The sequence below is a fragment of the Guyanagaster necrorhizus genome (genome assembly GCF_019112545.1).
Source record: "Guyanagaster necrorhizus MCA 3950 unplaced genomic scaffold BT62scaffold_2, whole genome shotgun sequence".
Taxonomy (NCBI): Eukaryota; Fungi; Basidiomycota; class Agaricomycetes; order Agaricales; family Physalacriaceae; genus Guyanagaster; species Guyanagaster necrorhizus.
The window spans coordinates 2,156,856-2,183,628 of record NW_025064881.1 but is presented as its reverse complement, the minus strand read 5'-3'; the positions used below and the strand labels follow the sequence as shown (position 1 = coordinate 2,183,628).

At 48.9% G+C, this 26,773-nt stretch overlaps 13 protein-coding genes across 13 annotated transcripts; 5 read left to right on the top strand and 8 right to left on the bottom strand.

Annotated features, from left to right (window-relative positions):
* The first annotated feature begins 26 nt into the window (after nucleotides 1-26).
* Nucleotides 27-1,407, top strand: BT62DRAFT_1071433 (uncharacterized protein). Its single transcript, XM_043178754.1, has 2 exons — nucleotides 27-240; nucleotides 300-1,407. The coding sequence occupies exons 1-2, from the start codon at nucleotides 60-62 to the stop codon at nucleotides 1,295-1,297; spliced, it is 1,179 nt and encodes a 392-aa protein (XP_043045775.1). The 5' UTR covers nucleotides 27-59; the 3' UTR covers nucleotides 1,298-1,407.
* BT62DRAFT_293952 (uncharacterized protein) lies at nucleotides 1,279-3,718 on the bottom strand. Its single transcript, XM_043180388.1, has 3 exons — nucleotides 3,421-3,718; nucleotides 3,114-3,361; nucleotides 1,279-3,018 (listed from the first exon to the last, which is right to left on the bottom strand). The coding sequence occupies exons 1-3, from the start codon at nucleotides 3,566-3,568 to the stop codon at nucleotides 1,486-1,488; spliced, it is 1,929 nt and encodes a 642-aa protein (XP_043045774.1). The 5' UTR covers nucleotides 3,569-3,718; the 3' UTR covers nucleotides 1,279-1,485.
* A 1-nt stretch (nucleotide 3,719) lies between these two features.
* On the bottom strand, nucleotides 3,720-4,637 carry BT62DRAFT_295048 (uncharacterized protein). Its single transcript, XM_043180391.1, has 4 exons — nucleotides 4,550-4,637; nucleotides 4,092-4,498; nucleotides 3,965-4,040; nucleotides 3,720-3,910 (listed from the first exon to the last, which is right to left on the bottom strand). Exons 2-4 carry the CDS (start codon nucleotides 4,345-4,347, stop codon nucleotides 3,823-3,825), a joined length of 420 nt encoding a protein of 139 aa, XP_043045773.1. The 5' UTR covers nucleotides 4,348-4,498; nucleotides 4,550-4,637; the 3' UTR covers nucleotides 3,720-3,822.
* On the bottom strand, nucleotides 4,436-7,687 carry BT62DRAFT_1000021 (ribonuclease T2; the record flags this gene model as incomplete). The annotated part of the gene is made up of 18 exons (XM_043176602.1): nucleotides 4,436-4,498; nucleotides 4,550-4,633; nucleotides 4,688-4,915; nucleotides 4,968-4,982; nucleotides 5,045-5,053; nucleotides 5,101-5,177; nucleotides 5,228-5,330; nucleotides 5,388-5,492; nucleotides 5,544-5,688; nucleotides 5,740-5,771; nucleotides 5,827-5,868; nucleotides 5,921-5,968; nucleotides 6,019-6,108; nucleotides 6,170-6,293; nucleotides 6,316-6,336; nucleotides 6,389-6,485; nucleotides 7,069-7,354; nucleotides 7,424-7,687. The coding sequence occupies 18 exons, from the start codon at nucleotides 7,685-7,687 to the stop codon at nucleotides 4,436-4,438; spliced, it is 1,833 nt and encodes a 610-aa protein (XP_043045772.1).
* Nucleotides 7,688-7,891: 204 nt separating this feature from the next.
* Nucleotides 7,892-9,985, bottom strand: BT62DRAFT_926485 (NAF1-domain-containing protein). Its single transcript, XM_043185051.1, has 4 exons — nucleotides 9,511-9,985; nucleotides 9,128-9,464; nucleotides 8,818-9,077; nucleotides 7,892-8,760 (listed from the first exon to the last, which is right to left on the bottom strand). The coding sequence occupies exons 1-4, from the start codon at nucleotides 9,786-9,788 to the stop codon at nucleotides 8,172-8,174; spliced, it is 1,464 nt and encodes a 487-aa protein (XP_043045771.1). The 5' UTR covers nucleotides 9,789-9,985; the 3' UTR covers nucleotides 7,892-8,171.
* BT62DRAFT_295194 (uncharacterized protein) lies at nucleotides 9,855-11,031 on the top strand. The gene is made up of 2 exons (XM_043180392.1): nucleotides 9,855-10,883; nucleotides 10,933-11,031. The coding sequence occupies exon 1, from the start codon at nucleotides 9,864-9,866 to the stop codon at nucleotides 10,872-10,874; it is 1,011 nt and encodes a 336-aa protein (XP_043045770.1). The 5' UTR covers nucleotides 9,855-9,863; the 3' UTR covers nucleotides 10,875-10,883; nucleotides 10,933-11,031.
* Nucleotides 10,905-12,433, bottom strand: BT62DRAFT_294257 (alkaline phytoceramidase). The gene is made up of 7 exons (XM_043180390.1): nucleotides 12,204-12,433; nucleotides 12,010-12,147; nucleotides 11,749-11,960; nucleotides 11,419-11,687; nucleotides 11,344-11,369; nucleotides 11,250-11,290; nucleotides 10,905-11,150 (listed from the first exon to the last, which is right to left on the bottom strand). Exons 1-7 carry the CDS (start codon nucleotides 12,276-12,278, stop codon nucleotides 11,057-11,059), a joined length of 855 nt encoding a protein of 284 aa, XP_043045769.1. The 5' UTR covers nucleotides 12,279-12,433; the 3' UTR covers nucleotides 10,905-11,056.
* A 346-nt stretch (nucleotides 12,434-12,779) lies between these two features.
* BT62DRAFT_941381 (uncharacterized protein) lies at nucleotides 12,780-14,637 on the top strand. Its single transcript, XM_043187791.1, has 4 exons — nucleotides 12,780-13,046; nucleotides 13,094-13,886; nucleotides 13,945-14,261; nucleotides 14,321-14,637. Exons 1-4 carry the CDS (start codon nucleotides 12,804-12,806, stop codon nucleotides 14,516-14,518), a joined length of 1,551 nt encoding a protein of 516 aa, XP_043045768.1. The 5' UTR covers nucleotides 12,780-12,803; the 3' UTR covers nucleotides 14,519-14,637.
* A 296-nt stretch (nucleotides 14,638-14,933) lies between these two features.
* BT62DRAFT_990538 (uncharacterized protein) lies at nucleotides 14,934-18,001 on the bottom strand. Its single transcript, XM_043190235.1, has 9 exons — nucleotides 17,929-18,001; nucleotides 17,698-17,879; nucleotides 16,648-17,647; nucleotides 16,514-16,598; nucleotides 16,150-16,467; nucleotides 15,814-16,090; nucleotides 15,564-15,761; nucleotides 15,409-15,513; nucleotides 14,934-15,343 (listed from the first exon to the last, which is right to left on the bottom strand). The coding sequence occupies exons 1-9, from the start codon at nucleotides 17,936-17,938 to the stop codon at nucleotides 14,969-14,971; spliced, it is 2,550 nt and encodes an 849-aa protein (XP_043045767.1). The 5' UTR covers nucleotides 17,939-18,001; the 3' UTR covers nucleotides 14,934-14,968.
* Nucleotides 18,002-18,316: 315 nt separating this feature from the next.
* Nucleotides 18,317-19,259, top strand: BT62DRAFT_292869 (Acireductone dioxygenase). The gene is made up of 4 exons (XM_043180386.1): nucleotides 18,317-18,672; nucleotides 18,727-18,761; nucleotides 18,810-19,059; nucleotides 19,119-19,259. Exons 1-4 carry the CDS (start codon nucleotides 18,460-18,462, stop codon nucleotides 19,218-19,220), a joined length of 600 nt encoding a protein of 199 aa, XP_043045766.1. The 5' UTR covers nucleotides 18,317-18,459; the 3' UTR covers nucleotides 19,221-19,259.
* Nucleotides 19,245-19,733, bottom strand: BT62DRAFT_292962 (uncharacterized protein). Its single transcript, XM_043180387.1, has one exon. The coding sequence runs from the start codon at nucleotides 19,601-19,603 to the stop codon at nucleotides 19,298-19,300; it is 306 nt and encodes a 101-aa protein (XP_043045765.1). The 5' UTR covers nucleotides 19,604-19,733; the 3' UTR covers nucleotides 19,245-19,297.
* Nucleotides 19,734-19,817: 84 nt separating this feature from the next.
* On the top strand, nucleotides 19,818-22,169 carry BT62DRAFT_941374 (uncharacterized protein). Its single transcript, XM_043187790.1, has 12 exons — nucleotides 19,818-20,380; nucleotides 20,437-20,504; nucleotides 20,554-20,626; nucleotides 20,680-20,750; nucleotides 20,803-20,820; nucleotides 20,870-20,917; nucleotides 20,969-21,397; nucleotides 21,450-21,511; nucleotides 21,559-21,594; nucleotides 21,648-21,819; nucleotides 21,892-21,975; nucleotides 22,025-22,169. The coding sequence occupies exons 1-12, from the start codon at nucleotides 20,047-20,049 to the stop codon at nucleotides 22,160-22,162; spliced, it is 1,533 nt and encodes a 510-aa protein (XP_043045764.1). The 5' UTR covers nucleotides 19,818-20,046; the 3' UTR covers nucleotides 22,163-22,169.
* BT62DRAFT_926479 (UDP-N-acetylglucosamine diphosphorylase) lies at nucleotides 22,038-23,996 on the bottom strand. Its single transcript, XM_043185050.1, has 2 exons — nucleotides 23,190-23,996; nucleotides 22,038-23,135 (listed from the first exon to the last, which is right to left on the bottom strand). Exons 1-2 carry the CDS (start codon nucleotides 23,782-23,784, stop codon nucleotides 22,252-22,254), a joined length of 1,479 nt encoding a protein of 492 aa, XP_043045763.1. The 5' UTR covers nucleotides 23,785-23,996; the 3' UTR covers nucleotides 22,038-22,251.
* Between the last annotated feature and the right edge of the window lie 2,777 nt (nucleotides 23,997-26,773).

Genomic DNA, 26,773 nt, shown 5'->3' with positions numbered 1-26,773 from the left:
GGCTGAAGGCAATAGAACCAAATACCATCCTTCCCTTTTTGCGCCTTCACCGTCACACCATGCTCGGATGGCGACCCAGTGCTGGTCCTGCTCTGCGCTGCCTCAAGACGCAATGTATACGCCTCACCTCAACCGAGGCTGCTCCTAACGCTGTCCCTGATTTGAGCACTAGGCTTCTAGACAGAATAGGCGGAGGTAGGCAAAAGAGAATAGTTGAAGACCTTGACGGTATCAAAATTCGTGCGTATATCTGCGGTATATTGGTACGATACATTGACATATATGCGTTGTTTTTTTAGCATCTAGTACAGAGATACAGATGTACTCGGGACCGTTATCTGGTCGTCTTATGAAAATCCATGCACAAAAGCCAGCTGCTCCTCCTGCAACCGTTGATGTTCCTTCCAATGACGCCGTCACTCCTCCCCCTGCCTCTTTGGCCTCTTCTGCATCCTCTTCTCCAAGCGAGACTCCATCTGCCCCTACTTCTCTGCCGGGGGAGCGGTTCAAAGATCACTACAAGAGTGTGGATCTGGATACTTTGGCTGGCACGTCCACCACAGCTGTCCACATACCAACTCCTCAAGAGACTGCTCGTGTCAATACACACAAAAAATATGTCGCCGGTGTCAACTTCGATGCCTTGTTTGAGCAGCAGCAGACATCACAGTATCGTCGTAACAAGGAGCCGCGTCAGCAGAAGAAAGACGGAAGTGGCCAGGAGAAAGATGAGAAACAGCTCTCCAAGACCAATGCTCGCCCAGTAAGGGCACAAAGGGGAAATGCGCCATCCAGGAATTCGCGGCCCCAGAGAAATAACAAGCCTCGACGACCCCGCACTGACCCCGGGAGAAGGCAAAATAATGGTCTTGAGATCGTATTATCAGGGGATGCTGAGATAGATACTCACGTCAAAAGAGTGCTGGAATCTGAAGAGAAAGCTATTCCTGACCGAGAAGCAAACGTATCCTTTTCGTATCTCCCTCAACTTCGCGGTCCTGCAGTCGACTTCGCTCTACCACAAGCAGAGGTGCTCATCGGAGAAAGAAAGGGACCAGGTATGGAGGATGAGACGAAGAGTGTAGCTCGTCCTCAGGTTCAACTAGGAAGCTTGTTTGGACGATCCCATCACCGTCTCAAGAGCAACTACAAATATAGATTGCCAGATGACAAAGTGTGGGCTACACCAGTCACGCAGCTTCCTACGGTTACGCATGCGCAGATGGTCTCGGGGCGCCAAAACACAATTCGCTTGGATGGTCAAAAGGAGTTATTGGAAGTCGTGAAGTCGCTATAATAGACCAGTAAACGGTCCTCGACAGTAGAAATATGACGAATAAATTACTCGACTTAAATAAATTTAGTTACAAGTTATCGATAATAAGTAAGGCCGGTGTCGTCGATACGAAAAAGACGGTCGCGGAGCAAGCGATGGAAGCAAGAAGTCCCCTGGTTTCTCTGGAATCAAATAACTCAAGCTCTGCGCTACACACGAGTTCTGCGCCGGTTGGAACCCTCAACAGTTTCAGGTGGACCTTCATCGACATCGGGGCATTGCGCCTCAATCTTTGCCATGACTGCCGCAACCAGAGACTCCTCGCGTATCTCCCTTGGTATCTCATACTCTTTCTCCTCACCTTTACGCTCAGGCCCAAGCTTGACCCCCCAGGCCACGTAATGTCTGATGATGGAGCCGCGCGGGTTGTTTTGGTTTCTCTTAAGAGCGGCAGACAGCAAGACACCAGGCGCTTTGGCTTTCGGCGCGGATATGGGAGAAGCAGCAGGGGATGCAGAAGCAGTCACTTCGGTTACGCGCGCCGCAGAGCGTGGAAGCGGCGCAGAGACTGACTCCTTGACCAGTTGCGTGGCAGAGTAGGTGTAGGAGTATCGGCCCCGCTTACGAGGAGACCTTCCTGTGTCTGTGGTAACATGAAAATCTGGTTCTTCCGCGGGTTTTTCAACGAGATAATCTATCTCTGAGGTAGAGGACGACACAGACTTGATACTTATGTCAAGAGTCGCAATTTCGGGATTAGACAGAGTGGGTGTGGCGCTTGTCAACTCATCAAAGAGGGGGCTGACTGGGGAACCGGGGGTCTCATCAGGCCCAATAACGGAAACAGGGCTAAGGGAACTCGACCCGGCGGTAGGTCCTGAAGATAGAATGACTGCTGGAGAGGGCGGACATGAGAGGAAGGGTGAAAGGCGAGTTCCAGACCATGTCGGACGGAAAGGAGGAGGGCTTTCTATGAGAATTGATGGAGTAGGATCCGCTTTTCTTCGTTTCTTGGGCAGTGGCGGAGCGGCCTTGACCGGCACGACAGCATTAGTTGGCGGCGGCGGGTTTGTTGGAAACACAGACTTCGCTTCCATTGCCGTCTTCGTAAATGGCACAGATATGGCCGGGGGTGTTGGCGCCGGTGTTGGCACGGTGGAAGAAACCCTGGGAGGTACTTTGATTGTGAGAGGCACAGGTTTCTCATTATGCAGGACTTCTTCCTGCAAAGGCATATCGGCCTCTTCAGCCTCGCGCTGATTCTCCCCTTCTTCTACCTCGTTCTCCTCCCACTCGGACTGAACCTCTTCCGACACTCTTATCTCGATGCCTTGGCGAGGTACTTTTTTCTGGCTCTCTTTGTTATGCTTCTTGGGATGATTCTTCTTGTCTGGGGGTAACAATACGCGATACCTCTCCTCTAATGTTGTGGCGGTATCAAGCATCTCCTTCCGACGCCTCTCACCCTCTTTATAGAGTGAAGGGTTGTTTATATGAAATCCACTGGCGGAAATGGAGGGAAGTTCAGCGTTTTCTTCCTCCAGCGGCTTTGGAGTGAATGTCTCAGCTGGAAGAGTGAGAAAACCCATAGCATCCATCCCACGAAGTTGCTCAATCCTCTCTTTGAGTTTGTACTGCTCGTACTTGAGCTGCTCCTTCTCTCGAAGACGTTGGCGTTTTTCCATGGTCTCGTACTTGCGATGCCGCTTTTCGTAATAAGCATCTGAAGTGTCATGTGTGGTCTGTGATATGATATGGGCACATAGAAGGGGAAAAGCATATAATTATTCAGAGTATCAGTATTGAACGGCAATTGTAAGAAATAAAATCCACGAACGTCGTCGGAGCCCCTAGGCCTAAACCGTCCCCCGACATGGGTCTGGGACAATTCGGTAAAATCAGGAGTTTCGATGGATTGCTGCAATCTGTAGCTTTGCATGACCTCTGGACGGTCAAAATAGCGTTCATTGGCATGGGTGTTGAACATAACCTGCCCGTCAGATGAGGAAGAGCTCTCAGGAAGCAGCTCCAGATTAGTCGTCATGAAAAATAGAGTATTGGCAGGAATCAACGGTTCATTCTCGACTAGACATATACACCAGTAAGGCTTGAAATCTACAGTAAACTTGAAGAAAAATACGTACGCTGTCGTTTCTGGGTGTCCAATATAAGAGTGTCGGCTTCGCAGTTCCCTATACCAGGGCCACCCTTTCCAGAACGCGAGGGATTGACGCGTTTCTGACGGGTCTGCCTGCCCGACGGTGCTACAGACGTTGAAGGGGTCGAGTTCATTGGCGCTGGACGCTGTCTAAGACAGCGGTTCAAGCAGCACTGATGCGCTTCAAAGTAGTATTCTACGTCGATAAGAGCAAAGAATAAATGATGAGTATGGTATTGAGGCAGCAGAGGCAGCGGTGGTGGTAGAGGCAGAGGGCAGGCGCCAGAATTCTGTCGCGCCTTTCCACCCAAAATGGAGCTGCATCATTTTCTAATATCTACGATGATGAACCCTGGCAAGCTTTTGTCTAATCTATCATTACTGCCTCCTACGAAATGAACTTCCAGCTATCTTCTTTCAATGCCCCCACTGCAATCGCCAGCTTATCCTTGGGCACAAGCACGTAGTCGGTATTCCTCGTTGTCAACGCAGTCGGTATCATTTTCAGGCGATAGCGAAAATGGACATACCAAGTGGACACGGCAAACACTGGGACCTGGGCCTCCTGCAGAGGCAGCGTAAAACTGGCCAATACACCTGTTAAATCTTGGAGGGCGAAGATGAGCCTGGCACCCATGGCTCAACGAGTCGGCTCACTGAATTCCATAGGACCTGCAATTCGGACACAACGCCATCCAGAATTTTCGTGATACTTCTGAGGGAGGTCCTTATTTATTTCTCCAACAACGGACACTTCTTCAGCTGTCCGAGTCAACGAGAAGAATCTCTCCGGCTGACTGGTCAAGTTGGTCAGAACGTCTGCATCTATTTCGTTATGTTTGAGCTGCACGACAAAAAAATCATTTGGGAGGACAATGAGATGTAGAGACGGATGGTCCGAGGGCGGTGGCATGATGAGTGAGCGTTACGATTGATCCACTGATGTACAGCTTCCTACAGTAACTGCTACAGGGGCCTACACAACATCCAGCAACTATGATTCACTTCTCATGTATTGACAGACTGTAAATTTCGTCGTGGCTCGAACCAACATAGACTGTATACTGCAGGCGTATCAGCTCATATTCGGGCACCAGAGTCATCCATCACTTTACCACTGTCGTTCCACCTGGAGACCCGTCACTGCTGAAGTCGGTCTCACCGTTATATGACAAGAGGAGATCGCCATTCGAGAGGATCTGAATTTGTTATATATCTACTATTGCCGACAACATCAATTCATGATCACTTACCGTCGAGAAGGTCGATAAAGACACCCCGCTGCCACATGTGAGTGCGCCGCTGCAAACGCCGCAGTTGCCTTTCGACGAAGTCATAGTGAAGCTATCAGCATCTCCAGTCGTTGTGAACGTCGCCAAAGTCTGAGTGGACCATGTTCCTAAGGAGAGCAATCCACCGTCCTCTGATCCCGATTGCAAGGCCATGACGGTCACCTTGGCGGGAAGCGTTCTTCCCGACGTCTGATCAAAGAATTTTGAATAAGCGCAGCCGGAACACAATGGGCTAACATACGCCACTAGGGGAGGACTATGTACATGGTTCAACGTCCACAGCAAGATGATATGTGAGTTTTACTGTATTTTACGTACTGAGGTGGTCTAAGCGCATGGTCAGTAGATATCCACCGTTCTTAATGGTCACGTACAGTAGACGTTGGCGTGCTCGAGCTTGACTTGGGGGGGTACTTGACCGTAGAGCCACAAGACCCTGCTTCCGGCGCAGCTAAATCCCGTCGTCAGCGCACGGCAAGGAGATCATGTTGCTCCACGTACAGATAGGAACGAATGCACCGTCAACAACAGAACCTTTCAAATGGAAGTACCAGTAGATCTGGTTCAAGTTGCTCCCGTCGCAGTCCAAGGCGGGTGTGTAGCCCTACCAAAACATCTGTAGTAAACAAAGATCTTTCATTCAGGGATTTTTCCTGCTCACGCCAGACCCCTCTTCCAGAGCCGCTATCACTTTGGAAAGTGAATATGAGGTACTACTTGACGGTGTAATTCCTTTGTTAGCGAGCCATTCGTATGTAGGGAGCGACTGTCCGCAATAACAATCAGTAAGGGTGCACGGTTCTGTGATAAGACATACTTTAAACAATGCCACGACCGATTGAAAGTAAGCAACAGCCTTGAGGGAATGGATGAGTAAATCAAAGATCATGAAATTCATTAAATTTCCCAGTTGTACCTCTTGTCCCCTGATGATGCCTGAGAAACAGTCGAGCTCTAGAGTACTACGATTGCTCCATCAGAAATATCCAGATGCCCAGAGACATAACATTTACCTAAAGCATGTTCCGTGCGTGCTCCATTCATGCTTTGAGATTGTGTAAATGAACGGAACGGAACGAGGCATAAAATGTTATCCTTACCTCCCAGAATTCTTCGTTATCACCATCAATATCAACCCAATACTATGGTGTTCAGATTTTAGTATGACCATCCCAGACTTCACAAATGACGTACAGTTTGCATGTACGAGAGCGTATCGCCAGCATCATTGTCGGTCAACAACTAACGCGGGCATTAGCTTTCGCCCACGCGACGAAGTCAGAGGAAAATACTGAAGCAATATCCGTATACGCTCGTGATGGATCGCAGTTTTCGTCATAGGTAGAGTCGCAACTATTGGATGTTATTAATACGGCCGTTTGCTGCATGTGCTTCGATACACACTGATCCGGCCAAAGTCCTGAAGCCCAGAAAAAAATAAACATTCGAGACGAAAACATCGAGGCTCGTATGCTGACCGTGAATGGTCCAGCTATTACTTGGGCCGGTTGATGGATCATAGTCCCAAAACTCCATGACAAGAATTGAGTGCTCCGGAGGTGGGGTCCTGAAAGAATCAGAGGTCATACCTGAGGTTGAACCAAGAGACCCTACAAGAGCCTCAGGAAGGTGGTTCTTTTTGAAAAGAAGAGGGTTTCTTACCCCTGGGTATTCAAAGCAACAGAGGTCTTGACCTGAGGAAGACGATACGCAGGACTCGGCGCCAGAAGTTCCACATCCAGAGTCGAGAGAAGATGCTCTGTCCAGGAGAGTTGTGTTATAACCAGTACTCAACAAGGATTTGGCAGCCGAAAGTGCGAAAAGGCCAGAAGAAAATGCAATGAAATGTTGCATGGCTGGCTCTGTACCGATGAGCAACTGGAGACGAGCTGTCCTTTTCAACGAGGTTTTATGTATGCATCACGCACATGGTCTATATAGAAGACAGTTGGAAGCGTCCGCCCATAAGGTCGCTAGGGTCATTCACGACAAACAACGTGCGTTATCTTCATGTGCACCTGTAAAGCAGGATGGTCCACATGATTTGAGTGTTATTGATATGGGTCAAAACACCGTGATCATCCCAAAAAGAGCAGGCTAACCCCGGAGGCAAGCGATGTATGAGACGAATACAATATTAGTATTATGTGCAGAAGTGATAGTGTTACAACCCGAGAACTCGGAGAGGGAAATATTACCGTAATATTCCCATGACCACCGCAAGTCTAGCCGCAGAATTCGAATGCGCAAGTACAACCATAGCCCAAGCAGAGACAGACGGTGCGCCATACGTACAGTTACCTTGTATAAGTGTTGAAGACATGGAACACCAAATTACTTACTGCCGTTTTCTTCAGGTCCATAAAGGATACAAGGTGTAGCTTTGGTAAAGAGGATGAACAAACCGGATGTCAAAAATACGGCTACAACGGATCCACACAACTGAGCAATGAAATGGTTTCGAGGCTTTGCACCAAGAAGGTAACCGGTCTTCAGATCACCAGTCATGTCGGAGGCTTGAGCCGCAGAACCTGCGGAGACGACGCCAGCCGCGAGGTTGAGCATCTCTGCAGGTTTCAGCTCCAAGCCAGAACCCTTTCCGACACCACCGAAGATGAGTTGGGATGCCTGACAAATGGAAAGTAAGTTAAGGTGAAGCTGAAATGTTCAGACCTAGGCATATACAAACCTACGTACAGTTGATGCCGGGTTGATATCAGTGGCCCCAGAAGATTGGACACCAATGAATGAAAAGAGGAATCCGAGAATAAGTGCCAAGATCGCCTCTCTCACGTTCATGTGAAAAAGTTTGACTAGAATCGCGCAAGACATCACAGCGCTCAAAAAGAGACCAGTCGTCCACCACGCAAATGGGATTCTGTGCTCAAGAGGAGTTTGGTCCTCGTCATCTTTGCTGACTTCGGTCTGCCTTGGCGAGGTGGAAGTATCGTCGAAAGACATCGCCGTGTAGGACCAGATTTCTGAGAAATCGTCTGGATAGCTTTGAACACCTACTGCACGGCCGGCGGAAATGAGAGAACGCGCGACTTGACGCTGGATGTCTCAATCAATCAGAGATCTGGCTTCTTCACTCACTGATTCCCCAGGCTAGGACGGCACCACCCACTGTGAAGGCGCTAGCTCAACCACAGCATGATAACCATTTAAAATCTACATATAGAAACACCAACGCGCCCAACGCTCAGCCCTTTATATTATGAATTCCGTCACGCGCGGGGAACTTATCGAAAACCATTCTCTGCATTCTTGTCTTGCTCGGAGCCTGCTTCACCTGTGAGCTACATGAACAGGCACCACATGCATGATCAAGTTTCTCCACATGGAAGAGATACGTGCGCATTCGACAAGTCCTCAGGGTCATACAGCTAGGATCAACAAATTGTTGCAAAGAGTGATACAAGGCATACAATTAATTAATCCCTCGCTACGACGACCCCGGCCCATATCCTCCTCCAGCCCCCCATCCTTGGCTCCAGTATTGTTCTGGAGTTGTATACGGATTCTGCCAATGTGGATATGCCATACCAGCCATTCCGAACGCAGCTGCAAAACGTGGGTTGATATGGGGCTGAACCATCGCGGCCTGCTGATACGCGTTGTATTCAGCGGCACTGTATTGGAATGCAGAATTAGTAGCATCATGGGCATGAACTTGCGAGATAGCCTCATGCTGTTGCCGCCGACCTCTTGCTTGTCCACGGCCACGACGATCTCGATGGGGTGGTCTGAGTCCCTTCCCGGTACTAGGGGCCGGTCCTGACAGGATATTACTTAGTAGATTGGAACCGCCACCCTGAGAGGAGGGCACGAGGGAAACATCAGCGTAGGGATCTTCATCGTATGGCATTGGTGGTGGCCGTGTCGCGGTGGAGGCAGAATAGTCTGGATCATATGGGCTGTGGTCATCATAGGCGCTATTGCTACCAAACGCGTCAGTCATCATATCTTGGTCCCGCATACGCATTGGGCTGGCGAATGAAGTGGAGGCAACGGAATCCACCCGGCTTCGCCGTCTGCAAAGCATGGTGATAAGGTCTCTAAATCAAATGAGCAACAAAGTAGTCACTTGCCCATATTTCAGTTTTCGTTTATGTGCAACCTCTGCTTCGTCGTCTGAAAATTCCAGTTCATAGACCGTGGGTTCTTCGTCATATACATTGCTGGCGTCGCTTCCTTTTATAAGAATCGAATCTATGGCGACAAAACGACTTCTCCCCGGGACGTGGAACACTTGACGCGCCAACTTGATCTTGTCGGTGTCCAAAGGGAATGCAGAATTGAATTTAACCTGATACAGAGGCTGGGCTGTGGGGCCAAAAGTTTCGTAAATCTGTCAAGGATCAGAATACGATTGTGATAGCATGCAAACGAAGCACATACATAGCCTAATACCTTGCGATCATCAAAAACCAGCAAGGTTTCAGAGTCGAGAACATGATTGGTATAGCTGGAAGGGAGGCCTTCGATGATAACCGCTTGGTCCATAATGTTCACTATCTCGCCAAGTATTTCAATGGCTTCCTCAGCGCCAACCTCTGCAATTTCGGGAACCGAAATATCGGTATCAACGACCTCGTGTTGACTGGTGAAGTAGGATTGAGATTTGGTGGACAACCCTGGTTCTTCATCATCGTCATTTTCATTCCAAAGCTGCACCTGCTCTTCGCCCTCTTCAGAAGAGCTGGAGTCATCAGATTCTGAGTCTTTGGCATCTATACTGGCATCTATATGAAAATAGGCCGAATCGACATGAAGAGACATACGGTGATGCAGCTTTGTCTTGTTTCACCAACGCGTCATTTTCGCTGCTATTCTTCGTACTCATTTCTTCATCCTCTTCTTTGATAATAAGAACATCCTCAATCTCATCTTCACTCGCGTGTTCGCTGCTCGAACTGGAGATGTCCTCGTCGGAGTCTTTGATTGGTGCCGACTGAACGGGCAGAGGTGGATTGCTAGAAGAGCCAGAGGGAGCTCCGAGCAAGCTCTGGATGAGCAAAAGATCTTGAGACGTAAAACCTGGCGTTTTGAAGATGTCCATGAGACGAAGGAAGAGGAGAGACTCGGAAGTTTTAATTTGAAAAGACCAAAGTCACATGTGTGACACCATCACGCCATGTCCTTTTTTTGCTACCACAGAGCAGCGCGATCTGCCTTCACGCCTTGCTTCCGGCGCCTCTACTCTACTCCAGGGCTGGGAAAGAAAACAAATATACAGCTGATTGCTGAGCTGCGAAAACTCACCGATGCACCCCTCACAAAAGCGCGACTGGCACTGCAGGAATCTAATGGAAACTTGGAGAGCGCGAGGAAATGGCTGGAAGCGGAGCTACTGGCGTCGGGTGCAGCCAAAGCAGCCAAAGTTGAGGGAAGAGCGGCGAATCAAGGTGTTGTCAGCCTCACCGTGGTAGATGGAGGATACGGACACGAATTTGATCCCAAGCATCACCAGAAAGAACGCGACGGACGTATTAGAGTAGGGCTGGTCGAAATCAACTGCGAGTCTGACTTTGTCGCCAGAACTGACCAGTTCTCCCAGCTTGCAACAGCTCTTTCGTATGTCGTTGCCCAGATACCTTCCTTGTCCCATTCTGAAGACCCATCCTTCGAACCTCTTGACGTGTCCGAGCTTTTACAGGCTCAGTACGGGGATGGGCCCTTGACAGTTAAATCAGCTATTCAGAATATAATTGCGACCATTGGCGAGAATATATCTATACGACGCGCCATGGCGATGTCATGGGCTCCTCAGTCGGACCGCGCCGTCCGACTCGGTTGGTATACCCACAACTCCAATTCCCCCTTTCAAGGCCAGATTATTGGACTATCCTTGTTGGACATGCGCACTCAATCCATTGGAAAGCTCCTCGAGCCTAGAGTAGAGGACTCGCCCTTGTCTGATACGGCGGGACAGTTGTCGCATGCCCTTGCCCAGCAAGTTGTCGGATTCAATCCCGTGTCTATCATGGGTAGCGATGAAACGAGCTTGTACGAGCAGAGTTTCATGGCGGGCCAAGGTACATTGGTCAAAGACTACCTTGCAAACTGGCGAGAAGAAAATAAACTGCAATCAGTGGATGTCGCTGGTTTTATCAGATGGAAAGTCAGCGAATCGGTCCCAGAATAAGCCAGGTAAGTAGGTAAATCTATTATCCGTCGTGTGTTTTAACCCACACTTGTAATAGTGCCCCGATCCTATAAACACCCCCGCTCATCAGTAAAAGTAATATCAATAAATAATTGTCCCCTTGGCCCTGACATCTACAACAATTATGAGAAACCATCTTCGGACCCGAGATCTCGCAAAGATTACGGTGCTTTGTGATAGGCATATTTTACCATGGGAAATCCGTAAGGATGTTGTATCGTATAACTCCGGTGATCGTCCTTCATGCAAAGCGAACTGCAATGCCACGGTGAGACAAGGCACAGAGATTTGTACGGAATGCTCACATATCTACAGAAGAGTCAGCAGCGGATTCGGCTCAGATAGAACCTCTGCTTACATGTAACGCCTACCACCATAAAGTAAGTGCCTGTTCCCTGGTACGCCACATGAATGACACGAACCGGGCGAGAACGAGATATTATCTTACAGTGAAGACGTGCCACCACGCGTGTCCTACCGAACCATGTTAACAACACGAATAGCTGGTGAGAAGCTTGCTCACCCTCAAACAGGAATGCCAACGGCCAGCCAACTGCCGTTTTCCAGGCTGTCAGAGGATCGCAGAATATGTTGTCAAGGTTCCAGATAAAAAATCCAAAAACGAATAGTCCTGCTCCAGTACCAAAGACGCCGCCAATTTCTGCCTTCTTGTCATCTGGAATGCGGAACCTTTCTTCAGACCAATTCAGAAGGTATGCGATTCGAGCGCCGATGGCTAATGCGATAGTCCCGAACACCACTTGATGGTAGACTGGATTCCGATTGATGATGCTGGAAAATGATGGTGAAACCGGAGCAGCCGAAGTATAAAATATTTTACTGATGTACGTACTAGCTCCAAGTGAATAGCGCGTCAAATACGATGGTTATAAGAAGTGAATTCAGGGCGCGCGGGGCAGCGAAAGTGAAGCCCGGCGTGCGATCGTATAAAACCCAGCAGCCTAACGAGGCGACATAGACCATTGGCAGTTCGTCGGCGAGTTGCCAGTGAAACAATAACGTCGCATGGAAGGCGAAACTACCGAGGCCGACGGTAGCAAAACCCTACTCAAAGGATCAGACGGTAATTGACATCCGTAATGAAATGACATACAATAAAACCAATGGTATACATAGGCGGAAGAGATTGGCGTATGATATTGAGGACACCGTACAGAGCCAGTCCGATAGAGTAAAGGTTAGAGAATGTATTGACCAGTTCTGCTACATAGAATGAGAACTGGTAATTGGCCTACATGCGGGGGAGATCAGTACGACCCGTGGCGGGATGGACAGCCGAGACCGCACCTCACACCAGTCTAAGGTAGCGGTCGCAGGCCCATAGAAGCCCTCAAAGTTTACGACGCTGTTGACGGAGGCCATGATGGTGGTATAAGAAAGGAATGAAGGGGGTGTCCTTTGCAGCCGAAAGAGACGAATCCAGAAGGATCCTTTACAGTATATATGTGCCGCAGTGGGTCGCGATAGATGCTCCACTGTGACCCGTTCCGTTCGCCTTGTGACAAAGGGCGCTCGTGTTTGGAGACCGGCAGCCGGAAGTTACTGGTTCGGAGACAAAGGTACTATAGGAGACGAGCATATGGATTGATTGACAAGCGACAGAAAGTATGATGTGGAAGCCGAATGAGCTAGCCCGTAATCGCTAGGCAAATTGGAAAACAGATCAAGTGGGGCTATTTTGGCTTTTGATGGAAAAATGGAATGTAAAGATACTTCAAAGAAGACAAGAAGAAAGGATACAGGATACAGGATACAGGATACAGTGATGTCGCAGCGTAGAAGAACAACAAGTCACATTTGGGATTGGCGATAAGCCTAAAGAGGAACTCGACAAAAAGTTTGTCGGCGATCGCTGACGTCATCCAATCTTCTCTCTTTCAGTGATCCATGCGCAAAGCCTGCTACTCCCTTGCTCGCAATGCTCATCGAAGCCAAATACGGACACTCGCAACCACTGCCCCTGCTCCTCCTTCCGTCCATATAACCACCTTGCCCAATAAAATTCGTGTAGCTACCGAGACCACCCCTGCTTATTTTTCATCCGTAGGCCTCTATGTCGATGCTGGGTCGCGCTACGAGACCGACGACATTCTGGGGAGCACCCATTTCTTGGATAGGATGGCTTTCAAGGTGTGTCTCGCTCCATTTTTGCTTTTTTTTCTCACTGACCGTCGCAGTCTTCGTGGTCGCGGTCCGACGAGGAGATGTCGGCAGCTGTGCATTCGCTCGGGGGCCAGATATTATGCTCGTCATCCCGGGAGGCTATCATGTACCAGTCTTCGCATTTCCACCAGGGAACACCACTGGCCACGGAGCTCATTGCAGACACGATTCTGAATCCTGAATTCCTTCCTGAGGAAATAGAGGCACAGAGAGATGCTGCTCGTTACGAAATCCGCGAACTCTCAGCGAAACCTGAAATGATACTCCCCGAAATCATTCATGGTGTTGCATACAACCACAAAGGTCTCGGAAAGTCGCTTCTGTGTCCTGAGTATCGTATAGATGCCATAGACGGACCGATCTTGCGTCGGGCGATGGCCAGCTGGTATCGGCCAGAGCGTATGGTTGTCGCTGGCGCTGGCATGCCCCATGAGCAGCTCGTTGAACTCACAGACAAGTACTTCTCGTCATTAAAAGTCATGCCTGCCCCCGGCCCATCATTAACATACCGACCAAACACCCCTCAGCAGCAGGCCCCGATAAACTTGTTATCTTCCTCTGCACCTTCTGTGACAAAAACTTTGACGCGGGCTGCATCCTACCTGTTCCCTGCCACCCACAACGATGCTCCTGGGCGACTAAATCCGGGCTCGGACTACACCGGCGGCCACCATTTCATCCCCAATGAAGCATCCGAATTCGACCACCTTTATGTCGCATATGAGGGTGTGGGTATTCATCATGACGATGTCTATACCGTGGCCACGATGCAAGTACTTCTCGGTGGAGGCGGAAGCTTTTCTGCAGGTACGGCTTAACACTGGGTATGCTTGACAATTGCTAAGATCCACCTTTTCTCCATCAGGCGGTCCCGGAAAGGGCATGTATTCGCGGTTATACACTAGCATTCTGAACCACTTCCCTCAAGTAGACCATTGTGCATCTTTCCATCACATTTACAGCGACTCTTCATTGTTCGGCCTCTTCGCTTCCTTTGACTCCAAGGCGCGCGGAGGCAATACTCCCACTCAAATACTCCCTCACCTTATACATCAATTGAGTTTACTCCTCTACACTCCGATCCCCGAGCAGGAGTTGTCCCGGGCGAAAAATCAACTCAAGTCCAGCTTGATGATGTCTTTGGAGAGCCAGGCTATCCAGGTAGAAGACTTAGGCAGACAGGTATGATGCTCTCTTCATTTATGTCTTTCTGTGACTGACATGTCAAATCTTTTCCTCAGGTCCTGGTTCAGGGTCGAAAAATCCCGGTATCGGAAATGGTAAAGAAAATAGATCTCATAACACCGCAGGAAATTCGTCGCGTGGCTTCGACGATATTCGGGCTTCACTCTGGAGCAAAACCAACCATCGTTTGCATGGGACAAGATGACGTTGGCGACTACCAAAAAGCCTTTAGAACGTATGGATTGGCAGTATGATACAACTATAACCATCTACATTAGTGTATCTTTATTCTACATATAAATCCTTCTCAGGGTCCCATCAGTCGCCACGGTTAAGCAAAGTTAAACAGTCATTCCTCCGTCAGTATTAGTACACACGCCCGCAGCAAAATAAAATGAAGCATGAAGCAAATAATAATGTTAGAACGTCAGCTTATCAAAGGTGTAATTTAACCTCGCAGCTTTCTCCAACGAGTATTGCGCGTTGTGCACATGTATATTTCGGCTCCCGGGGCACAGTCCATCCAAGCCGAAACCTGGGTAGGCTGCAAATGGGTAACAAGACAGTGTTCGCCAGGTTCGAAGGAGCCTGCGGGCCTGCCTTCCGCCAAGGATACGTTCAGGACATCCCACACTGTCAGCTGAGCCACACGGTTTCCAGGTCGCCGCTGCGTTCGTGCATCTTTCACGACAATGACCCTGAAACTACGGACATCCCTTGGAGGACAAGTGTCCTGGCGTCGTGGTTTTAGCAAATTGTTCTCTGATGACGAAATGACTCACCGCTAGTTCTTTCTCGATGTCGTCCATAAGATTTTCCTGGTCTTTTTCAAGCTGTTTCTGGATGCGCTGGACAAGCCAGCCCGCGTCTGTAAGTGATATCGCCGAGATAACCTTCCCAGCCTCCTCAGGTTCCTCGAGTTTGTCGTATAGGTCGTCGATGCAATCTGGTGGTCCGTCTTCACCGGGTCGGAAGTGATTGCCTGCTTTGCACTCTAGCCTATCTGCGTAACCGCGATATCTCCGCGTATTCTTGTCGAACTCTTCGCGGAGCTTCGATTCCTCGAACTCTCTCCTTCGCTGTCATCACGGAAGTTAGTTCATTAGAGGGGGAAAAAAGAAACCAAAAACACAGTAGCACCTACCTGCCATTCGTCGCGAAGCGTCAATTCTTCCTTCTCGTTTAGTGGACCGTTATTTATTCGTCCCTTATTGGTGTGGATAAACTCAAAGTATGCAATTGGATAAACCTAGGGGCGATTTTCAGGAAAGTGGTGCCACTAGAAGTATCGATAACCACCTTGACAATAAGCAAATCCATGGCAGCTACTATGCCCCCATCACGAGTCAAACTATGCATTGTAGCAACAGGCAACTCTCTTTGGAAACCAAGTTTTGCGTGCCACGGAGCGAGATGCGTCGAATTACCCGCTAATATCAACTTGATGGAGTTGTAAGCCTCAAGTATTTCTTGAGGGTCTTTCCGCTCTGAATCCAGCTATGTCAGAACGTCAGAAAGAGATTGACACCGAACGCGGAATGGAGCTTACTTTGGCGCCCACTACTGCAATCTTCCTACCGATTGCCAGAGTTCCCTTCCGGATGGCTCTCGTGAGCGGCGCATCGACCTGCGCTCGAATCTTGTACCACCCATCGGTGAGCTCAAGTTCTGGACAGCCGTGATACATCTCGCCGTTCTCCAAGAGTATGTTCTCTGTCCACTTGATCTCACTGACACATAGAACCATGGGAGACGTAGATGGCGCATCCTGAGTTGCAATAAGTCGCAATGATGGTCGAATACCTTGATTAATCTCGCGCTCGTATCTAAAAAGAACGGGTAAGCATCCGCCATTCCAAAATCGTTGCAGTAGATGGACGCTGACCTATACAACATTTGCCGATACACTTCTTCCCAGCACCATCGTCTTTCCTTTTCATCCCACTCCTTCTCTGGTTCAAGGCAAGTCATACCAGCAAGCTTCCAGAGGATGAGGCCCCAGTGGTTATCAATCCAAGGTTTTGAAACCAGAGAGCATCCCGCTTCCTTGAGGTACTTGAAGGTCGCCATTGGATCCATAACAGCATCAGCATGAACTGTCTCGAAGGGTGGCGGGTCGTCGTATTGTGTTGAAGGCACCTTCCTGTAGAAGGAGTAGTAGGCCGTTATGCGGGGATGAATCTGTTCAAGTTCAGATAATGACCTATAGAACAGGTTAACATCTGAAGGTTAGCTAAATATCCACGTACATTCCAGGAAACACGAGCTCTTCAGGAGTAAAACGCTGAGGCACGAAACCAGAAGAAGCGAGCGTCTTTCGATTCGGTGGTTTTGCTATGGAAATAGATAAGGCTAAGTCATATTTGAGAAATAGCATTCGTACTCAGATCGAAGAACTGATGTGTTTTCGGCTTCTGAGCTAGAGACGCCTGGGATTCTGTCTGAACGGTATCGAGTCTCAAGTTTGGTGATGGAGATAATACAAGCTTTTTGTCTGCCTCCTTCGTCTGCTGCAATAATTTTTCGCGACCGGGTTCCCCAGGTCTCATGCCAGGTTTGAAAGGCGTCACAAATTTGGCAGGCGTAATTCTTACTTTAGAATTGGGTGTAGAAAATCTGGTAGACAGTAGTGTGAGTTTAGGCGTACTAAGGCTCGTAGAAAGTGGAGACGACGCGAGAGGATGCTGAGCACGAGAAGTTTGTGTACTGCTTTGAGGGTTATTTTTTGAGTTTGCAATTGGTGAGATGGACTCCTTCAGAGTGGATGGCTTCATAAGCGGCGACTTGAATGCTTGTTGTTTCGTTCTGAGGCTCGCTACGGCTGCGTTTGTAGGTCCTTTCGAAAGTGGTCGGGAGAACGGAGCTGGACTAGGTGTACCAGGCGTATCAGGCGTATTTTGGACGTTTATCAATGCCGGACGAGCAAGTGGAGTGAATGGTGTTAGAGATGAAGCAGTGCGAAATAATTCCATTGCGCTCGGTTGTATGGATTCTTCGATGGAAAGCCCATCAGTGTCTTCTCTTTGCCACTCTTTCATCTTCTGACGTGCCTTCTCAAGTGCGGCTGAAGAAGGTGCTATGATTCCTTTGGACGCCGTTGAAAAGCCGGGTACTTTTGCTGAACTGAACAAAGATGTTGCAGCTACAAGCCCTCCTGTTTGAAAGGCAGTTGTCTTGATCGGAGGTCCCGGAGCGAACCAAGAAGAAAAATCTTGTTCCTGTATGGGAGAATTAGACGAAGAGGGCTGACACGTGGGGGAGAGATCCATGTCCGTCGTAGAGGTGGAAGCTATAGCTGCAGCAGATGTAAATCCAGATGCTGGAAAGATTGCAGAGATAGAAGGCTCTGGTTTGTTTGAATCAAATGGATTTTGAGACGCGCCCTGTACATGGCCGTTAAACGTTGTTGCAGTGAGCATGATTGGAGACTCACCTCATGCATGGACCCGGACTTGTTTGTCTCGTTCTCGTCAGAATTTCGGGCCTTTTGAGAATAGCATGTCTCCAGCCTGTCAAGAGCCTCAAGTTCATCTTGGCTGAGGTTCAGTTCCTCGTCGAAATTAGGAGACGATAAACGCTGTCGCTTGCGATTTGGAGAAGGCTTTGGTGAGAGACCTAGGACTTCCCATCAGGACATTTCACAGAGAACACAATGAGCACATACTTCTGCGCATTCTGGCTTGCTCTAGGGGAAATTGTTGTACTGGCAAGGCACGTAAAGACGCGTGAATCTGTGCGATAGTGTAGTGTGACCTCCTTTTGTTAGACAACAAACCACAATAGCGCGTCAGTCACGTGGCATTTTTATTCGTGAGGCTAGCCATGAATTTTCAACCGTAGGATTTTCTACATTCGTGTCCGTCCAAATTCCGTGCCACGGGCAGGACCTCCCAATGGCCTTGAGCTAACACCACAGATCATCCCAAAGGTCCCGACCCTGCACCCACGCTCTGGAATATGGTAGGTATGGCTTTACACGGTGACTCGTAATATGGTGCTCGGACTCTCAGGCAATCTGGAATTTACAGATCAAAGCTGTGCTATTGGACGAAGTTCGATCACGAGTTCGTCCCATTCTCGACGGCCCGGGCCAATGGCTATCACTGCCTGACTGTCATCTGCTGATCGACGGGTAGTATATAGCCTTTACACTATCATCCAACTTACAGTTGCTTTCGCCCCCCCCCCCACCCCAATGCGCGCGTATTACTTTGACAATCTCCCTGGTGACCAACGTCTTCCCCATGATTCCGCTCGTCCAGTGTCTTTAGACGCTCTGAAATCTTTGAATCTCCTGTATATGAACATCCCTGTGGATGGTTATGAAGAAAGGATCGCAACTGTTGCAGAGGAAGGGGATTACAAGAACCATGATATTATCAGCATCTCCAAAGAAGGTTTGGGCGATGTATGCTCTGCCCATTATCGGGGTAATTCTGTCATCTCACCGAGTTCGTCCTAGCTATACGATGCCAAGATTAAGGCCTTCTACGAAGAGTGGGTATCCTTTCCCTGCGTGGTAACAGATCTCATAATATTTCGTAGACATATGCATGAAGACGACGAACTTCGCTACCTTCTTGCCGGAAGCGGCTACTTCGACATACGCGGTGCGCCTGTTTCCGAAACTCTGGATTCTGTTCTGAAGTGTTTTATGCATTTTGCAGAAGCACCGACGGATTCCTGGATTCGCTTGGCACTGACGGCAGGAGACCTCATCGCTCTGCCTGCTGGGATATATCACCGCTTCACTCTAGACACCAGCGACAACGTGAGAACTGTTCGACTGTTCAAAGTAAGTACTAGATGCCGCTTGGGATTACTTGTAACATCTGATTCTGACGGGGCCGACAGGATGTTCCCAAATGGACCGCTCTTAACCGTGGCCCGGAGACTGAAAACCACCCTATTCGCATCGCTTATTTAAAGAGCCTGGGGACAGTCACGACTGTTTAGTGCGGGAGCTATGGGACTATACTGCTGCAATTGTGTCTCTATTGTATCAGGTTTCTGCTTTCAATACGCATTCCAACCTACTCTGGATGATCCTTGATCCATTTCTTCACGACTCGAGGAATCGGACATGCAGTGGACTCCCCCTTATCCTCTGTTTCTTCATATAATTTCTGGCAACACTTGTAAAGCTCACGGAGATGACATTGGCAGTTTTCTGGTTTGTAGGTATGTTTACTCAAGCAAGCTTGAAGTTTGCATGCTGTTTCCGTGGTGAGTACAACGATCAGAGGAATGCACTCTGTTTGACCTTGAGCCTGACATGGTGGAGATGATGACTGGCATGAATGATATTGAGCCACAGGTATGAAGAGGCTGAGAAACATACCATTGAGATGATGATAGCTTTCGGTCAAGTTATGTCGATGTCAAACAACACGGTATACCCATCGTACTCCAGATTTGTTTTTCATGTAATAGTACTGCAATAACATGCCATTGCTGCATAGGACACATCGGTATTTTGGCGAAAGTTTGTTTATGTACATGACTAAACGAGAAAACTCTTGTCAAGGATCACGACGGTAAAACTCTCCGCAGCCGACCGACCCAAGAATATTTGTTTTCCGTGGTCGAAAGGACAATTCACAAACGGGCTGTAACGACGACCTTGGACAAAGAGGGATAAATCACGATTCCGGCTCGACAACAGACCAACGCTTGCCAGTGACTACGCGATTTTTGAACAGACTTTGGACCCATTCTGCCTCTCTGTCTACCCTTCACTGTTCACTTTAGATCCTTGAAATTATTTTTTCAAGGCATCATCATGAACAGTGCATCACAACCCAGCGCTCAAAACGCGTCGACCAGAATGGCCAAACCGCCGCCCGCCGGTCCTGCCCCCCCAGCTCCAGTGCCGGCCTCTGCACCTCCAGCGCCATCCAATGCTGGCCGTACGGGTCCACCGCCTCCTAGCCATCCACCGGCGGTCAACGGCACCCATCACCATCATCACCAGCATCCACCTCCGTCAAACAACAAGGGGAAGAAGAAGAATGACGCCCCCGTGGATCCCGCTGCCATGTACGAGAGCCTGAAGAACAGAATAGCTGCTTTGGAGGAGGAGGAAGTGCTCGAAGAGGAAGAGGAACGAAGATTTGGTGCGTGTTGAAACTCACTCGCAATGGCGTACTGTTAAAATTTCCTCTCTCCGAAGCCGAAGAGGCCCAGAAATCGGTAAAGGGATTAGAGGAAAATGTCATTCATGCGAAATACATTGAGCTGGTACTGCGAAAATGTCTTCGTAGCTGCATCACGCTTATGTGGTTTCCAGTTTGCAGAACTCAAACGGCTGGAACGCGATCATGCAAAGGAGAAACAGAAGCTCACTAAGGATAAGGATGCTGGTTCGTGCATTCTCGGCTCTTTATGTCAATGTCCGCTTCACCTTCATGAATAGCGAAGAGCCAGCTAACTAAGGCTAACCAGACCAAGACTAAGATGGAAAACTTAGCAAGAGAGCTGCAGAAGGTCTGGCGTATACCTCTACCATCTTCCTGCATGTATTGATTTCATTATCTAGGATAATAAGCGACTACGGGTAAGCGATGTGCTGTACTGAGGCATCTGCCCATACTAACAGACTGCAGGAAGATGGAAAGCGGCTGGCTCAGTCTGTGGAGGACGCTCAGGATGAGGTATGTGGAATTGTGTTTCACTTTTATTTTCAAGCTAAATGTCTGTCTTAGCTCCTCCAGATGCGGAACGACGTTTCAAAACGCGCCGACAAAGCGAAAATACAGGACGTCAAATATCGAGAAATGCCCGATATCGTCGTCAAAGTGGTATGTCGGTACCGCGCCGAGCTGTTCTTCAAAATATCTCGCAAAACAAAACTTACGAAACTATTCAACGCGTGGACCGACCGTATGGAGAAAAATGGAGGGAAGAAGGACGGGAAGGGTGGTGAGCCTATCAATGGATCTGTGAAGACGGATGCAGCTAGCACATTCTCATCGGGTTCATCGACGTCTGGTTCGACGATGCAGTTCATTTTCACGCACAATGGACGGACTGCTGAGGCTGACCAAACACCGGAGGAAGCAGGGATGGAGGATGGGGATGAAATTCTTGCTGTGGAATTGATGGACCTCACCGAGGGCGTTTCCGAGGACTTGGTGAGTATCTTGTATTTGGGCACGCGTCGAAATATAATGAGCCACCTTCAAGGACGAATTCCTGGAACCACAACGGCAAAAACTGAAGAAGAACTGGACAGAGGATCCGCAGGAGTGAGCTAGCTACCTCCCTACCTAACATACTCTAATCCGCTTCTTAGAGCGAAACGGACGCTGGAAGAAATATTTGATGGAGTGTATGTTTCCTTCTTTTCGTCAGCTGTACAGATGATTTATTCCTATGTAATAGTGTACGAGAACGAATAAAGGAGGTACTCCGACAGTACGAGCTACGGGAACGACACTTCGAGTGTGTCATACGGTCAAAAGAGCTGGAGGTGCTTCTTTCACGAGCACGAGCCGCCGAACAAAAGCAGCTGGCAGAAGGGGAAAAAGGTCGCAGGGATAAACTGGACGAGGAGGTATGAGTTCATCTATGTGGACTTTTGACTGTCACTTGGGTTCGATTATAGTTCTTCTTCACCCGTACACAGATGCATCAGCTCCGAAAGGATTTGGAGGAAGCACAGAATGGTCAGGCAATGCTCATTGACAAGCTGATACAGTGCTGCAAAGAGGTTAGCATGTCTTCTAAACATATCACTCTGCGTCGTGACACTGATTCAGATCCGGAACGAAAAGCCCAATGCTGAACGAACCCAGCGACTATTCGCCTCCCTGCGGGAAGAGCTTGAGAAGAGAGTACCGCGAACAGTACCCACCACGACGCAGAAGAAGGTGCCAGATGAACATGTGCCTAGTTGACACTGCTAAGATACATTACGACTGCAAATGCGAAGTATAAAGTCCATGCAAAGGTCCTGTCCAAGTTCAAAATAACAGAATGAGGTATATTACACCAACGCGTCCAACTCTTCAACTCCTTCAACAATGCCTGATCTCGTGAAAGTTTTTCCTTTAACAGGCTCGAGACCCTCCCCTGCGTAACTGACCAAGGGTGAAATCTCGATCTCCACGCCATCCTGCACTGTAGCTCCTGCCTTCTCCAAGAAGCGTCTATGCTGGGAAAGCAGGTCACGACGACTGGTCTCGGGGTCATCGGAACCTGTTCCTGGGGCGTTCTTCAGCGGACTAAAGTCTTCTCTGCGCTCAACCTCCAACACAGTGAATCGTTCCGTGTATGGGAAAACGTCGAAAACAAACATCTCCAGTTTCATACCATTTGTCTTGGTAGGCTTGACGAGCTCGCCGGTCTCCATGTCGACATGAGGAATCTTCTTGCGTGCGATATGGAATGCCAGCTCCTCCTCAAACGTCTCCACTGAATTTAGATACTGGGTGGTGTAGAAATGATTCGCGATGTTCCCAGCTCGAAAAACTAGCTCGCTGTTCTCATCCCTTCTTTCCGCCTGCTCCTTCGAGATTTCAGAATACTCGACAACACCGGGCTTGTTGCCGCGGTAGGCCACTACACCAACAGACTCGGTGGGCTGGGTTTTCGGAACGACTTTAGCGGCGCAATCAGCTTGCTTTGCGATACTATAACCGAGGAAGACGGGATCGGCTACCCTGACGAGACAGTTGTCGACGCAGTACGCGTGCACGTAGAGTACTTTGCGCTTGGAGAGATCTGAGAGGACTGTATGTGATTTGTCTGCCGAAGATAGTGGGGCTCGTGTAGCTGCATAGAGACCACCGTTACCGTCTGGAGCGACAGCGACGTGAGAAGGACTGTCAAGTAGGACTTTGCCTTCCATGGTGAGACACGGCAATGTACCTGTGCATATGGTGAGTTTATTTTTGAACAAAAAGGGTTTTACAGAAGACATACCCTGCTCGAAGAAGATGACATTGTCCGGTTTGAGACCAAAATGTGAATGTTGGGTGAAGAAGGCTTCGGTGTCCCGACGTGTAGGACCGCTAGTCATGACATACCAAGGAATTACAACGCTGCCAGCTGGCTTCTTGAATTCCGTCTCCGCAACGGTCTGCAGCCTGGAAATACGTTCGGCTTGGTATTGGAAAAGAGACTTATGTGAGGGAAGACCGATATCGTAGCATCCTTTCGGTGCACTGCTACCCAAACGTGTTCCCTGGCCACCCGCCATGAGGAGGACACCTACTTGTCCACGCGAAACAGCCTCTAGACCTATTCTCCCCCACTCGAGGTCCTTGGCTGCGTCGCCAACGGAGTCTGATGCACCCTTTGGCAGTGGTTCAATGGCATCGGCTTGGCCAGTAGCGTTGGCAGCATTTGCCTCGCTGCTGACGGCTTTCTGGTAGATTCTATTGACGCGCTCGATGTCGAGATTTTCGAGCTGAGTGAGAAGTGACGCTTGCTCCTGCTTGGATAACTTGGGCCAGAAATTGAGGAGGTGACCTTGGCCAGCGGCTTCATAACGAGAGCGAATATTATCGAAAGACATGGTGGACGAATGAAAAGAGATAATTTAACAGAAGAATCGATGAAGGGAATGGACAGGCGGAAAGCTGATGGAAATGGCGTGGTTGCTCACAAAAGTAGCCCTGTTCCAGGTAGTGGCTGTGCGCAGTGGCTGTACCTGTTCCAACGAGCGCCCACCATGATACACTGCTTGAACACAGCCTTTAGGTAAAAAGAAACAAATCAGTGGACGGGGCAATGCAAGTCGCGCGTAGGTGAACCGAGTTAATCATCGTTTCAACCTTGGCTGCCTTGTACTTACCTGGACCCTAACGCTCAAACCGAGTCCAAAGTAGCCGATCTGCGGTCCTTCACTGTATCCCGTTAGGATGCCTCGAGCCTGTATGGTAAACCATTCAAGGCATTGCAGGCTTTGGAAATCTCACAAAACTCGGAAACTTTACTTAACTTCGGCTGCACCCTTGGGGTACCGTAGATCGCTCGACCCTCAAATTACTCAACCTTGTTTCTATGCCATTACATGACGGCGACCTCGCTCTCTTGGATCATTGAAATACTGGACTGGATAAATAACTTGTCATTCTCTCAAAGTTTGGTCAAGCTACCATCAAGCTGGTAGCTTCTAGGGGGCCGGTGGGTCAGGCAGACTGAAATCCAGCCACAGAACCGGTTTAAGACTTTGATTTGTGATAAAAGCATTGCTGCAGGAGTGTATCAGACCTTTGGACGAGACTTTTTGAGTCAATTGCTTTGTACGATACTGGTGCCTTACTCGGCCGACGAAGCGCTTCGAATACAAAGTTCGGTCCGAACCACGAGTGACCACAGGGTACAGTCCTTATTCTCTGTCAGGACTAAGCATACTCATGCCCTGCTACAGCGATGTCCTTTGGAGAATTCACGGGTTTGACCAGATGATCGTACAGCACCCGTCCTGCGCTCAGGAGTACAATATTCACTGACCTCCTGTCTTTGTGCTTCTTTAACGGCAAGGACTATAAAGTTCAATCACGCACCTCGTTCTTTCTGATCCTTTCGTCCAGGAAGTCTCGTGGTATCCTGGTGTTCTTGTTCTGATCTAACCAGCGTTCACGCATCTGACAAACTCACTAAGATGGATGATCAGCAACACCGAGAAGCAAGATATCTGGCTGACATAGATACCAGATGATCGATGATCCCGGGAGATTCATATTTCCGATTCTCGATGTGCTAACAAATTCCAGAGCATTACGAACCTCAAATTACGATGACATCGTCGTTCCTTTATCGGATATCCGCTTTGCAAATCACAAGGAAAAACATGGACGTTCTTTTGGGCCATCAAAAATCCACTTGTACAACATTCTTCAGCACTGTTGCTGGTGCATGTCGATATGTGTCCATGTTGGAGAAATTAGGAGATCTCTAGGTGGCGGAAGAAAAGCCAGGTGATCTCCCGTATTACGGAGAGCATTCAGCCTGCCGCGTGAAATGTGGGTGCTTCCTCAATATGGTGAGTCTCGAAACTGCATGTGATGATCAGATTCATGAAGGGACGAGTTCGTCGTTGGGACCACTTGGTGTGGGTGTCACAAGGGTTTGAACGGTGCCGCAATATCTCAGATTCCTCACGCGACGTCCAAAGGAATCCCATGGGTCAAGCGGAAACGGTGAGCCTTTGCAGATACTCTGCGCTGCTACTTCGGAGGCTACAAGTCACTTGACGAATGGTGCATTGGATCGTGCTGAGCAAGGTCAGCGCCATCAATCTCCAGCTCTCCGGAGCGAGAGGAAGTCGTTCCTTTAAGTTATATATATGGTTGGATAAAGGGAAATCGCCATAGGTGCGCCGACGTTCTGTCTGAATCCTCACGACTTTTTCGGAAGGCCTATCCTAGTACTTTCAACTTCATTACTGGGCGCACTAGGGCATGTGGAGGTAATTCTCGGGAAGCCCAGCTTTAGGTCTCGTGGCCACGGCGGTTTCGGGCTTCTAGTGGATTGATACAGTGAGCGTAGAAAGAATCAGTCATCGGGCTTGTCACAGTTTATGTGGTCGTCGCACCCAAAGCCGCAACTTCGACTTTAGAGTAGGCTTTTTTGGCAAAAGTCAATCGTCAAGCCGGATTTATGGATAGCTCAGTTTCGGGAAGCATGTGGTCCAGGCGCGATACGTCGTTCTAGTTTTGGCATTATCAGAAGAAGCACAGTCCTTGATTTCGAAAATAGTTGAATTCGCCTTCAGGAGCACGATGCCTCAAGCTCCAGCTTGAAGGTTGATCCTGAATTCAAAACCTCGCTCCCCTGGCTGTTTCTTATGAGGTTCAACTTATTCAACGCTAGTAGCGCTTTATTTTGGCCGCTAAATGGTCCCTCGGTTTATGAAAGACAATACTTATTCGTGTTTGTTTTTTGATGCGTCATCTGTTCGCTGACCTACTTTTATCCAGAACATCTCATTCTCCTTGTTCCTTTTGCTATTGGGTCCGCACAATTCACGAGGCTCTTCCACCGGCAGTGCCCTATTTTTCAATATTAATTACTTCCAGGAGTTCTCGTTGGTAAATATAATATCTTCCACTTCCCGCTGCGCAATTACGCTTGCATTCTATTCGGTGGCCCCGAAAGGCGGTACTTGATACCAACCAAGTACATATAGAGCGAATCAAAATGGATGCCCGTGGCGAGTTGGTTTTAAATTATGTTGAGATGCTGATGTGGGCCAAAGGCCTTACGAGGGAGGCAACTCCATGACCCTGCTTTATAACGGCAGTGGATCCACTATATACCCCATAAAAACGTTTCGAACGTATAACGTTGGCCCAAATTATTTGGGTAGTGTGACAACTGCCGATGGCCAAAAAAAGAAAACACCCCAGACGAGCCTTGAGGTTTTTGTGTGGATTGATCTGATTGTACCTTCTGTCTGCCTTCTGTTGTGCCATGAAGAGGGTCAGGAGAGCCCCCATTGCAATGGAGAAAGGCAATAATTGACACGCAGTTGTCGCTGCTGCAATTCTTCCTGGCCG

What these genes read in the sequence shown, in the direction of transcription:
- BT62DRAFT_1071433 (XM_043178754.1), top strand. Translation starts at nt 60, where the DNA reads ATGCTCGGATGGCGACCCAGTGCTGGTCCTGCTCTGCGCTGCCTCAAG. An exon ending in CCTTGACGGTATCAAAATTC is followed by an intron (nt 241 to 299) that starts GTGCGTATATCT and finishes TTGTTTTTTTAG; the next exon opens with CATCTAGTACAGAGATACAG.
- BT62DRAFT_293952 (XM_043180388.1), bottom strand. Translation starts at nt 3,568, where the DNA reads ATGAACTCGACCCCTTCAACGTCTGTAGCACCGTCGGGCAGGCAGACC. An exon ending in GGACACCCAGAAACGACAGC is followed by an intron (nt 3,362 to 3,420) that starts GTACGTATTTTT and finishes GTATATGTCTAG; the next exon opens with TCGAGAATGAACCGTTGATT. An exon ending in GGCCTAGGGGCTCCGACGAC is followed by an intron (nt 3,019 to 3,113) that starts GTTCGTGGATTT and finishes ATCATATCACAG; the next exon opens with ACCACACATGACACTTCAGA.
- BT62DRAFT_295048 (XM_043180391.1), bottom strand. Translation starts at nt 4,347, where the DNA reads ATGCCACCGCCCTCGGACCATCCGTCTCTACATCTCATTGTCCTCCCA. An exon ending in TGCAGGTCCTATGGAATTCA is followed by an intron (nt 4,041 to 4,091) that starts GTGAGCCGACTC and finishes TCGCCCTCCAAG; the next exon opens with ATTTAACAGGTGTATTGGCC. An exon ending in GTGTTTGCCGTGTCCACTTG is followed by an intron (nt 3,911 to 3,964) that starts GTATGTCCATTT and finishes GTTGACAACGAG; the next exon opens with GAATACCGACTACGTGCTTG.
- BT62DRAFT_926485 (XM_043185051.1), bottom strand. Translation starts at nt 9,788, where the DNA reads ATGGACATCTTCAAAACGCCAGGTTTTACGTCTCAAGATCTTTTGCTC. An exon ending in CAAGACAAAGCTGCATCACC is followed by an intron (nt 9,465 to 9,510) that starts GTATGTCTCTTC and finishes TATAGATGCCAG; the next exon opens with TATAGATGCCAAAGACTCAG. An exon ending in ATCGCAAGGTATTAGGCTAT is followed by an intron (nt 9,078 to 9,127) that starts GTATGTGCTTCG and finishes GATCCTTGACAG; the next exon opens with ATTTACGAAACTTTTGGCCC.
- BT62DRAFT_295194 (XM_043180392.1), top strand. Translation starts at nt 9,864, where the DNA reads ATGTCCTTTTTTTGCTACCACAGAGCAGCGCGATCTGCCTTCACGCCT.
- BT62DRAFT_294257 (XM_043180390.1), bottom strand. Translation starts at nt 12,278, where the DNA reads ATGGCCTCCGTCAACAGCGTCGTAAACTTTGAGGGCTTCTATGGGCCT. An exon ending in GTTGGCATTCCTGTTTGAGG is followed by an intron (nt 11,370 to 11,418) that starts GTGAGCAAGCTT and finishes ATGGTTCGGTAG; the next exon opens with GACACGCGTGGTGGCACGTC. An exon ending in CGTGGTGGCACGTCTTCACT is followed by an intron (nt 11,291 to 11,343) that starts GTAAGATAATAT and finishes GTGGCGTACCAG; the next exon opens with GGAACAGGCACTTACTTTAT.
- BT62DRAFT_941381 (XM_043187791.1), top strand. Translation starts at nt 12,804, where the DNA reads ATGCGCAAAGCCTGCTACTCCCTTGCTCGCAATGCTCATCGAAGCCAA. An exon ending in TGGATAGGATGGCTTTCAAG is followed by an intron (nt 13,047 to 13,093) that starts GTGTGTCTCGCT and finishes TGACCGTCGCAG; the next exon opens with TCTTCGTGGTCGCGGTCCGA. An exon ending in AGGCGGAAGCTTTTCTGCAG is followed by an intron (nt 13,887 to 13,944) that starts GTACGGCTTAAC and finishes TTTCTCCATCAG; the next exon opens with GCGGTCCCGGAAAGGGCATG.
- BT62DRAFT_990538 (XM_043190235.1), bottom strand. An exon ending in GAGCTCGTGTTTCCTGGAAT is followed by an intron (nt 16,468 to 16,513) that starts GTACGTGGATAT and finishes CCTGTTCTATAG; the next exon opens with GTCATTATCTGAACTTGAAC. An exon ending in TTGCAGTAGTGGGCGCCAAA is followed by an intron (nt 15,762 to 15,813) that starts GTAAGCTCCATT and finishes GTTCTGACATAG; the next exon opens with CTGGATTCAGAGCGGAAAGA.
- BT62DRAFT_292869 (XM_043180386.1), top strand. Translation starts at nt 18,460, where the DNA reads ATGCGCGCGTATTACTTTGACAATCTCCCTGGTGACCAACGTCTTCCC. An exon ending in ATTAAGGCCTTCTACGAAGA is followed by an intron (nt 18,762 to 18,809) that starts GTGGGTATCCTT and finishes AATATTTCGTAG; the next exon opens with ACATATGCATGAAGACGACG. An exon ending in GAACTGTTCGACTGTTCAAA is followed by an intron (nt 19,060 to 19,118) that starts GTAAGTACTAGA and finishes CGGGGCCGACAG; the next exon opens with GATGTTCCCAAATGGACCGC.
- BT62DRAFT_292962 (XM_043180387.1), bottom strand. Translation starts at nt 19,603, where the DNA reads ATGTTTCTCAGCCTCTTCATACCTGTGGCTCAATATCATTCATGCCAG.
- BT62DRAFT_941374 (XM_043187790.1), top strand. Translation starts at nt 20,047, where the DNA reads ATGAACAGTGCATCACAACCCAGCGCTCAAAACGCGTCGACCAGAATG. An exon ending in TGGAGGACGCTCAGGATGAG is followed by an intron (nt 20,918 to 20,968) that starts GTATGTGGAATT and finishes TGTCTGTCTTAG; the next exon opens with CTCCTCCAGATGCGGAACGA. An exon ending in TGGACAGAGGATCCGCAGGA is followed by an intron (nt 21,512 to 21,558) that starts GTGAGCTAGCTA and finishes TCCGCTTCTTAG; the next exon opens with AGCGAAACGGACGCTGGAAG.
- BT62DRAFT_926479 (XM_043185050.1), bottom strand. Translation starts at nt 23,784, where the DNA reads ATGTCTTTCGATAATATTCGCTCTCGTTATGAAGCCGCTGGCCAAGGT. An exon ending in TGTCATCTTCTTCGAGCAGG is followed by an intron (nt 23,136 to 23,189) that starts GTATGTCTTCTG and finishes CCATATGCACAG; the next exon opens with GTACATTGCCGTGTCTCACC.